The sequence below is a fragment of the Glycine max genome, chromosome 3, assembly GCF_000004515.6.
Source record: "Glycine max cultivar Williams 82 chromosome 3, Glycine_max_v4.0, whole genome shotgun sequence".
NCBI lineage: Eukaryota > Viridiplantae > Streptophyta > Magnoliopsida > Fabales > Fabaceae > Glycine > Glycine max.
Window position 1 is genome coordinate 19666643 of NC_016090.4, and position 10964 is coordinate 19677606.

Below are 10964 nucleotides of genomic sequence, written 5' to 3' on the forward strand. Positions count from 1 at the left end.
AAATTTATCCAAAAAAATTAAATTACTAAATTGAACCTAAGTAATAAATTAGAATATTAAAAATTAATTTAACCAATTAATAATGACAATAGTCCATATATAAAATAAGAGGAAATAATAGATACATTTTAATTTCTTAAAAAATATATTTACATGTTTTAAAGAGATAATTTTTTTCTTAAATTACATCTATCTTGTATGGGAGACAATTTTGTTCCAGCAAGATAGAATCACAATAAACAATAAAATCATTTCTCCAAGTATTTAACTCAATTATGTATCCTCCAAGATTTGAATATAAAACTTATCAAGATGAAACAATTCTATATACTCAATTTTACATTCGAGAAAAAAACTTAAGTAATATTACTTAAAGTGACTCATATAAACATTTCATTGGTGATGGTCTAATAATATATCCCGGTATTATATAGTGACTGTACATTATTATTATTTTTTAAGTACTCCTAAAAAAATCAATATATACCATATTTTTGTTTATTTTAACAGTATAAATCAATATCATCATGTCCATGAGCGAAAGAATTTTATTGATGAAACTCTGGTAATTCAAGTTCAACCACGCTTTATATGTAAATCATTCTGCATATAAAACTCATCGATTCTGGCATTACCTTTCCTTGTCGAAGTTCATGAGGATATACCGATAAAAACATAGTACTATATCGATAAAAACTGATGTTTGAATAAGCTATTAATTTTAGTTATTATATGATAAATTAACAACGAAGAAAAAAGTTTTAAAAAATTGAAATATAGAATCGCTAGAAGGAGGGCTTGAACCTCCGACCTTGTGGTTAACAGCCACACGCTCTAACCAACTGAGCTATTCCAGCTTCTGTTGGTTACCATTCATAATGTTTAATATATATTAAAACAGTTCCTAACAAGCTATGAATCCACGTGATTCTAGTAATCCTTGACGCACACCACACGTGTGATTCTAGTAAGAAAACATTACCTGCATGAACAAATCTTTCACACAGGCTTAGATAATGGTTTTCTAATGAGATGCTGGAATGACAGGTAAAGTAACTTCACCTGTTTGGATAATCTTGTGCGCTGGATTTAAAGGATGATTTTTTTTTTAATTAAAGTTAGAGTGTAAAAGGAGTGAGTCCCAGAAAAAAATATAATTTTTTATAATATTATTTTCTTTTTCCCTATCAAACACACCATAAAAATACTAAAAGAGAAGAAAATAAAAAAAAAATGAAATGAATTTTTTCATAGATTAAAATTAGTTTTTCATCAATTAATCTTTAACTAATTTATAAAAGTTATTTCATTTGCGTGTTTGGTTTGGGAGAAGAGAAAAAAAATTGAAGAGAAATTAAAAGAAATATTTAAAAAGAAATAAAGAGAAAAATGTGTGAGACTCATGTTATTTTTTGAGAATTTTTCTTTTCTTCTCATCAATTTCTTCACAACCAAACTCATCCTAAAAAAAATGAGAAAGTATCTATAAATTAAGTAACCATTAATTAATGGAGAGTTAATTTTAACTTATGGAAAAATTCTATTCATTTTTTTTCTTCTTATTTTCTTCTCCTAAATTTTTTTCAAGAGAAGCATATCATATCAAAACAGTTCTTTTCATTCTTCAACATTTTAATGTGTATGCATATAGAGGAAGTTAGCTTCAAATGACCTAAGTTTTTTTTTTACAGTAGCAAACTTAATTCAATTCCATTGCATCATAAATGGAAATACATTGTGGCATACAAGAAAAAATATGATGGCTAGGATTAATAACAGATGTCCTAACAAACTGAATTTTGAAGCCGGGATAAATCCCAAGAATATCTCTCATATGATCAATAAGAATGTCACATTCAGAAAAATTCTGATTAGTAGAAAAAATCTGGTTTACCAGCAGCTTGCAATCTGTCTCAAAAATAACAGATTGGAATCTCGACTCAGCAATCAACACCAATGGTTGAAAAGAAGCAAAAGCTTCTCCTTCTTGCCCCCAAATGGCCAGTACAAGGGATTTATAAGCAATGTTTTTAGAACAGGACTGATCATCGAACCCGAACCAAGCATTTGTTAAGAGTCAATGATTCAACTAGAATCGAATCGATTTTAATAAAATATATTTTTTAATATTTTAAGATAATATCCTAATAATATTGAAAAAAAAATATTATAAATTATAATGTTTTTTTTTTTTTTTAAGCAAAACAACTTCATTTTGAAAGTTTTAAAAAAAAATTAACGAAACCGATTACCGGTTCAATGGCTTGGTTTAAGGATGCACTTGTTTTTATGAAGACATGTGACTGGTTCCGGTCGAACCAGCCAGTCCAGTCTGGATTTCAAAACAGTGGTTATACGAACAAAGCCTAATAAAAATAAAGTGAAATGGAATAGAAAGACCCCTCATGTTATGGCATTTCCATTGCAGAGTTCAAGTGATTAGAATCACAAAATGGAAAAGCAAAATCATATTAAGAGAATCCAATCTATCTACGGTTTTTAGACAATTGTAGACAACTATACGTCCACAGCCATTACAATATTTTGTTTTATCCTAAACTATAAATTAAAACAAAACAAAATTCTCTGCCTAAGTCTCTTAATTGTCTGCAATCAGCATTTATATGCAGTCAGCAATTCAAACCATTAGATGAAGATCCAGTCACTCATGTTATCTAATAAATCAGAATTTAAACGCATTTTGGCATCTCTGAATCATCCGATGTTTATCACATAGTTTACTAATCAGTGATCGTGTGAGTGCATGACTACACTAATATGGGTTCAACAGGCTCTAGCAAGGTATGGTGGCAGACTATTTGGTGCTCGGTAGTGTTCTGCATTTGGAAGAAGAGAAATGCAATTATCTTTAATCAACAGATTGATAGCAGAAGTTTAATTGATGATATCACTTTTGTATAATGGTCTTGGCTTAAGCAATTCGACTCATTTCATTTCTCTTTTGTTCAGTGGATGAGTAACAGAAGTGCATGTTTGAACGGGCCTAATAGTGCTTAATCATCATGTCATTGGTACGATGGAGTATACTTTGTAATTCAAATTCTGCAGTTTTGTTACTGGTGTATGCGGGGCAAAGCTTTGAAAGAGGTTGAGTTCATTAGGATGGAAGTATCTTTTTTACTAGCCTTGTGTAACTACTATAGGTGGTAGGTTTGTTTTCGAGGGTTATTGAGTATTTGTAGCTGTTAAGTTATAAATATTCTATAACCCCTATGTAAGCCGATCCCTGGCTGGTTACTTGTATCATGTTGTAGGCACTTCTGGTACCATATATATATATATATATATATATATATATATATATATATATATATATATATATATATATATATATATATATTCATTTTGCCGATTAAAATAAATCATAAATTGTGTTGACAGGTAACTTTAAAATTCTGTGTTGTACTGAGTGATGAAAATATAATAAGTAGAGTGAAAATGAAAAATTAAATTAAAGAACCTCAGCTGAAATTATTCCACTATGGTAATTAGTAATCAAGCCAAACTTGAAGAAAGTCAATTCTAGCTCTACTCTCAAGACAAAATAGAAACACAACTATGTGAAGGCTTTTCACTACAATACTTAGTGTTATACCATCCCACACCAAACCAATTGTTTGATTGATGAATGTTATCACAGTCCCATAACAAATTACTAGCTGCACTGGATCCATTTACCCTAACATAAACCTTTGTTCACTGGTAACTTCAAATACTCAGTTGTACTGCCTGCATAAGAACAGTGAAAATATAATTAGTCGAAATGGCAAACAAAAATAGTGAAACTTAGAAGGCTTTATTCCATTATAGTAATTAGTAACTACTAACATCAAATCAGTCAATTGTGATTTGGCATGCAATAATTTTCTACACAACCAACAATATTTGTAGCAGCTTAAGAAGTTTTTCAAATGAATTCCTTTTCAGTAACTTATTCCCTTTTGGTTTAAGTAAACAAGAAACAACATGGGCTAAAGTCATCTGCAATCACTAAAAGATTAACCATTTTAGCCTTACCTAATGATGAAACAAGCTAAGAGGCTAATGGTGTTTAATATCCCAAATTAAGGGCAACTGCAGGTCCACTTTGTGTCAGATTTTATCGCAGTCAGACATGTTGACTATCAAGGCCTGCAAAGGTAAAAAAAATTCAATAAACAATAGTTTACATCAAAATTATGAAGAATATACAATGAACTTGATTACCTTGTACATTCAAATTTTTATCGGTGCTTACTTGCAGTTCATGAGAAGACCTATTAAATAAAGATACAAAGAATGTCAGATACAAGCATTAAATAACAAAGAAGGAATTGCAACATTAAATAGAAAAAAGACCTTGAACTTGAAGCATTATCTTTGGAATCAGTTAGACTTATAGGGTCAAAAAAAAATCTTCGAAACTGGTTCCTTGGAGTGACCAGTCCAAGTTTGAAAAATCAATGTCAAATATGACAACTCCCTTGTCCAACTCAGATGTAGAAACCTCATTAGCCAATGATTTGTCCAAGCTCTCAGGCATATTAGAGGCATCAAAGTTCAGTTTGCCCCTTACATCATCCTTCTTACTTGCTTTTCCTGTATCTGCTTTGATAGGAGAACTGCAATGACTGCTCTCTTTATAAGCCATTTGTTTTACAGGGTCAAACATAACTCTATCGGTTGAAATCATAGTGCAGTAAGAGGAACTAGCCTCTCGATTGCATGATGCAACAAGAAAATTAGTAGGGGATACATATGTATCACAGTGAGAGGATTGTGTTCTAGGAGGTGTCTCTAGAATTTGTGAATGGTTTGGAACGCAAAACAGAGGGTGATTGAATGAGCCTTTGGCAAAATTGGATCCTTGAACCTGTGATCCGCTGGGTGCACAGATCCCAGATGGTGGTAGAGTTGAAGAAGAAGATTGCCAAGAAACTACTTGATTGTTGACAACATTACTTGATTGAGGCAGTGTGTTTTGACCTAAACGTGAAGATAGACTAAAAATCCAATTGATAAATAATAAAAGCTTAGCATATACTTAATAGATGCACAGAAAATTATACCTTGGACTTGATTTTTCCTCCCAGGTGGTCTACCACGAGGTTGCTTTCCAACTGCAGGCCCATTTACTGTTTCAGTATCTTTTCTCTTCTTGTCAGACGCATTAATCATGGGTGTTGAGAAGTTCCCAAATGTGTTTTGCATGGCAGAACCAATACTTGCAATAGAAGAAACACCTAACAAAAAAGCAAAGCAACGCCAAACACATCATTTATGTAACAAAAACATTCACAATGAAGATTGCTACCACAACAAAAACAAGAACCTCTCAAAATCTCTTCTAGCATCTATCCAAACTAGCCTTATAGTTTCAATGGGATTAAATAAGGGGCTGAATGGGTTGTGGGCTATGGACTCAATGACAAGAGGGAGTAGCCTCCCCATTACATGTTGCAACCGGAGAAATCTTAGGAGGAGATACGTATGTATGATCGCCAGATGGATGTGTTGTAAGAGGTGTCCTTGAGACTGGTGTTGGTTGGAACAAGAAATTATGGCTGATTTAATAGGCCTTTGGTAACACTAGGTCCTTGAACCTGTGATACACTGGGTACACAATTCCCATATGATGGCCAAGAAACTACTTGATTGATTATTGATAGCATTACTTGGCGGTGACAATGTCAGTTAAGTGATGACACAACATCATTCCAATAAAAGCAAAGCAAGACAAAGTCAATACATCATTAATTGAATTCCACACGTTAGGAAAAAAATGTTGTACCTGAAGGAGTTTCATTACAAAGCCTCCATTGAGGAACCACTGCAGAATTTGTGCTCATCCCTAAGAAATTCAGTGAGAGTGGCTTTTGAAAAGTATTTATAACATTTTGCAGGCCTTGAACAAACATTTGAAGTCGGTATTTCTCTTGCATCACCATGACCCGTTGTTGATGCAACATCTCCTTTTGCTTTTTCAAACACATATACTCATCCAATATTTGCACCAAGCCCAGCATAGTCTTTGACAACTAAAAAAAATTCAACATTTACAGAAAAGACAAAGAATGATCCACATGCAATAACCCAAATGAAAAGAGAAAATGACCAAAAATATCTCGTTTTAAAGATGGTTGGAATTGTTAAGCATCTTTATAATAGACTGCACTAATCATCTATTAATGGGTTATTTAATACCATTTGGTAAAACCAGCACCGACCCCTCAGATTTTTAGTGCCAGGGCCGGAAAAAAAAAACTGTTTTTATAATCATTTTAAATATTATTCTTCTTATATCTTTGATAAAAAAATTAACAAAATTTTAATAATTTCATCATTCGGGTACGGGAATGGGTATGGGACGGGTAGTGACATCCTCGTCCCCGACTCCGATCCCAATTAAAATAGTCGAATAATCCCCGAATCTGAATTCTTACCCGATCAATTCTAGTATTCCCCATCAAAATCGAAACGGATTTGGGTGGATACCCACAAGTACAGATTTCATTGTCATTGGGTTTCATTGTCATGCCTAAAAAAACACTTGCTAACCAGACCATTGGAAAAAGGGGTTGAGAAAGAATTAAAAGGGATGAACCTGGTTGGTTGAAGAATCAGTGAAGAGGGAGGAAGCCTCGTTTAGGAAAGTAGAAGACGTTTGAGCAAAATGATTGTCTTTGAGGTACTGGTGGACCATGAAGGCCACAAGAGCAGGGCTGATTTTGTCCATTCGGAATGACTCTGCCGTGTTGGGTTCGATTGTCTTCGACGTTTTGGAATCTCCAGCAACGAAAAAGAGAAGGAGGAGTGTGATGATAGATCAATGAGAGTAGCTCGCTTTAAAAGAGGTAAGGGGTATGGAGGCCGGTACTTCTGGCACGAAAGCTTCTTTTATTCTCATTTGTTTAGATGCTTTATAGAATAGTTACTGCGCTCTTTATTTTTTATCTTTTATTTTAAATTTAAATTTTATTTCAACTAGAACTATTTTTTATTCAACTTAAAACTTTTTTTATGCGTTGATCTAATATGCAGAATCATGTGATGCTTTCACATTTTCATTCATAATACTATAGGTGTTTAAATAAATTTAATTTGGCATACTTCTTTTTTTAATAATTAACAAACGGTGTCAAAAATTTAGCCTGCAAGATAAATGTATTTAAATGCATATAAAGATCATAAAGATGAACTTTGGGGTGAAAAAAGACTAAAAGATCACAATAAATTTAATGAATCACCGCCATACTTTCAAAGTTTGAACAATACGTTTTGAGATTTTTGCTTATTAATAGTTACAATAATTATTAAATATAAAAATTTATTATAGTTCTTATAATTATATAAACTTTTTATTAATAGTTATACTAATTGTTAAATATTAAAATTTAGCTTAAATATGTTTAATATTTGTGATAAATGACTGAATTTTATTTTGGACTCCTAAGAAATTTTTTCATTGATTTGAATTCTCGATATATTAAAATTGTTGTTAAGTATCTACCATCAATTATGTGATGATATGTCATATTACAAATTAATTTTTCTAACACCATCAACCGATGATGTCATGTCATAACTTAATTGACGATAAAGATTCAAAAAAAATTATATCAAGGACACACAACAATGAAAAAATTATTAAGAAATGAGAACAAAATTCAATCATTTATTAGAGGCTTTAAATATATTTAAGCCTCAAAATTACTACCCAATATTACTAGTTTCCTTAAATAAATTATAACAACAGCCCCCTAAATAAACTTCCTTAATGTTATACATTAAATCTCCCATTTTTTACGCCTATAATTATTTGAAGAATATTATATAGATACCTCTTATACATTACATTGACATCACTTACATGTTATATTAACCCCTTAATTATTTGAAAAACATTACATTGTGTGTACTCCTATGGGAAATTATTGTGATGGTAAAAAATAAAGTAATCCCATGTTGGGATGGATACTTTTAACAGAGTAATTCATTTTAAATGGGACATTGAATATCTGTCATTTTAAATTTAGTGTTTGGATAATAATTTAAAGGGAAATTGAATATTGTGATTTTAACCAGGAATTTTAATTAACAGAAAATGAATAATTTGAAATTCTCTTAAAAACTAAAGAAGTTCAATTCCTCCATACACTCACTCCTCTGTCTTTTTTTTTCGTGAATACACTCTCTCTCCTGCTTTTTCCTAATATACACCACTTTTCAATTTAATTCTCAATTTACACTTCTTTAGACTTTGTGTTTTGATTCACACCACTTTGCAAGAATGAACGTGACCAAAGAGATCTTACAGATGCAAACTAAGATGAACATAAATACACTTTCTCTCCTTTTTGTTTTTTTGAATTTAAAATATTATAAAATATAAATATTGTATTATATAATTTTTTTAATTGGTTTTAAAATTACTTATTTGTTAAATTAAATTTTTTTATTTTTTTATTTTTTAAAGAAAATGATATTATTTAATTTACTTAAAGAAAATGGGATATGTCCTAAACCCATAAGTTAGTTGGGTTGTTGTACACACCTATAATTGAGGGGTGCCTGTCTAAAATGAGAGAAGTGTTAATTTGCGGAGTAACATGTCTTCTAGAATTATTTAGAAAAAAACACCAAGTTGAAGTTGTCTCCCCTTCTACAATGGCATAGTCAATCGGGAAGATATGGTTAGCTTCATCTTGTGCGGTAGCTATCAACATTGTGCCAGTATACTTGTATACTTCCCATAAAGGCATGTACCATCCACTTGTACTATGAGTTTGATATATGCAAAGCCTTTAATCCATGGATCAAATGACCAAAAGACACGTTTAAACATTCTTTTGTCTGGTACAATTTCTACTCCCTTACACAGATATTATTTGAGCAGCGACCACAGTCCCCTCAACACAAGATTGCAAAGCTTCCAAAAGTTTTAGCAGTTTGGCATATGATTATTCTCAGTTTCCATGAATCATCTTCCAAAGATATGTTAAGTAAATTAAATAATAAAACAAAAATAATTATTTGTTTTTTTATTTTTTTTTAAGAAAATGATATTATTAAATATAATTATTTTTGTTTTATTATTTAATTTACTTAAGTAATTTTAAAACCAATTAAAAAATTATATAATATAATATAATATTTATATTTTATAATATTTTAAATTAAAAAAACAAAAAGGAGAGAGAGAATGTATTCATATTGTCCCATCAAAGCACAAGTCAAATAGTGTAGATTGGGAATTAAATTGCAAAGTAGTGTACATTAAAAAAAAAAGTGTATTCACGGAAAAAAAAAAAAAAAAAAACCCTCACTCCTCTCTCTCGATCTTTCCTCTCATAAGACATTGTTCACTCCTCTCCAGCAACACATTCTCACCCACCCATTCTCGCTCCCTCTCTACTACTCTTTCACTTATATTGAGAAACCCAAAAGATCTCTGCAATTAAACGCCTTGAGAGAGATTTGTCTCTCTTTCTCTACCTAGCCGTCTTTGTATATGTGTAATTTGTACAAAAAGGGAAAGCTCTCTTCGTTTGCATATTTATATACCATATCCTCATGACGATAATTACCATTCACTGGTAATAATTAAACTAATCAAGGCTAAATCCATGATTTACATCATGAAAACTATACACTTTTTTACCAAGATAACTGCCACATGTTACGTGTTGCTTTTTCTAACAATCTAATCAAGGCTAAATTGAATTATTTTATTCAAACAAGGAAATTAAAATACAGAACCATATCATATCAAAACAGTTCTTTTCATTCTTCAACATTTTAATGTGTATACATATAGAGGAAGTTAGCTTCAAATGACCTAAGTTTTTTTTTTTTTTTTTGCAGTAGCAAACTTAATTCAATTCCATTGCAGCATAAATGGAAATACATTGTAGCATACAAGAAAAAATATGATGGCTAGGATTAATAACAGATGTCCTAACAAACTGAATTTTGAAGCCGGGGTAAATTCCAAGAATATCTCTGATATGATCAATAAGAATTTCACATTCAGAAAAATTCTGATAAGTAGAAAAAATCTGGACTACCAGCAGTTTGCAATCTGTCTCAAAAATAACAGATTGGAATCCCGATTCAGCAGCAATCAACACCAATGCTTGGAAAAAAGCAAAAGCTTCTCCTTCTTGCACCCAAATGGCCCATTATGAGGGATTTATAAGCAATGTTTCTAGAACAGGACCGGAACTAGCATTTGTTAAGAGTCAATGATTCAACTAGAATCGAACCAGTTTTGATAAAATATATTTTTTAATATTTTAAGATAATATCCTAATAATATTGAAAAAAAATAACACAATTGCTTCGTAGACTTCACCTAAAAGTATCATAAATTATAGTATTTTTTCTTTTTTTCTTAACCAAAACAACTTCATTTTGAAAGTTAAAAAAAAAATTAACGAAACCGATTACCGGTTCAATGGCTCGGTTTAAGGATGCACTTGTTTTTATGAAGACATGTGACCGGTTCCGGTCGAACCGGCCAGTCCAATCCGTATTATACAAACAAAGCCTAATAAAAATGAAGCGAAATAGAATAGAAAGACCCCTCATGTTATGGCATTTCCATTGCAAAGTTCAAGTGATTAGAATCACAAAATGGAAAAGCAAAATCATTACAAGAGAATCCAATCTATCTATGATTTTTAGACAATTGTAGACAACTATACGCCCTCAGCCATCACAATATTTTGTTTTATTCTAAACTATAAATTAAAACAAATCAAAATTCTCTGCCTAAATCTCTTAATTGTCTGCAATCAGTATTTATATGCAGTCAGCAATTCAAACCATTAGATGAAGATCAAATCACTCATGTTATCTAATAAATCAGAATTTAAACGCATTTTGATATCTCTGAATCATATGATGTTTATCACATAGTTTACTAATCGGTGATCGTGTAAGTGCATGACTACACTGAATCC

At 31.2% G+C, this 10964-nt stretch overlaps 1 protein-coding gene and 1 non-coding gene across 4 annotated transcripts; both read right to left on the minus strand.

Moving 5' to 3' along the window:
* Positions 1–783: 783 nt before the first annotated feature.
* TRNAN-GUU (transfer RNA asparagine (anticodon GUU)) lies at positions 784–857 on the minus strand. The gene has a single exon. It is a non-coding gene; the product is annotated as a tRNA-Asn (tRNA).
* Positions 858–3454: 2597 nt separating this feature from the next.
* On the minus strand, positions 3455–6885 carry LOC102664150 (uncharacterized). 3 transcript variants are annotated; one of them, XM_041014272.1, is made up of 7 exons: positions 6605–6885; positions 5792–6038; positions 5070–5243; positions 4360–4986; positions 4228–4277; positions 4039–4152; positions 3455–3750 (listed from the first exon to the last, which is right to left on the minus strand). In XM_041014272.1, the coding sequence occupies exons 1-4, from the start codon at positions 6734–6736 to the stop codon at positions 4397–4399; spliced, it is 1143 nt and encodes a 380-aa protein (XP_040870206.1). In that variant the 5' UTR covers positions 6737–6885; the 3' UTR covers positions 3455–3750; positions 4039–4152; positions 4228–4277; positions 4360–4396. The 3 variants fall into 3 exon arrangements, with proteins under 3 accessions (XP_040870206.1, XP_040870207.1, XP_040870205.1); XM_041014273.1 differs by lacking the exon at positions 4360–4986; XM_041014271.1 differs by having other exon boundaries at positions 4228–4986.
* Positions 6886–10964: the final 4079 nt, after the last annotated feature.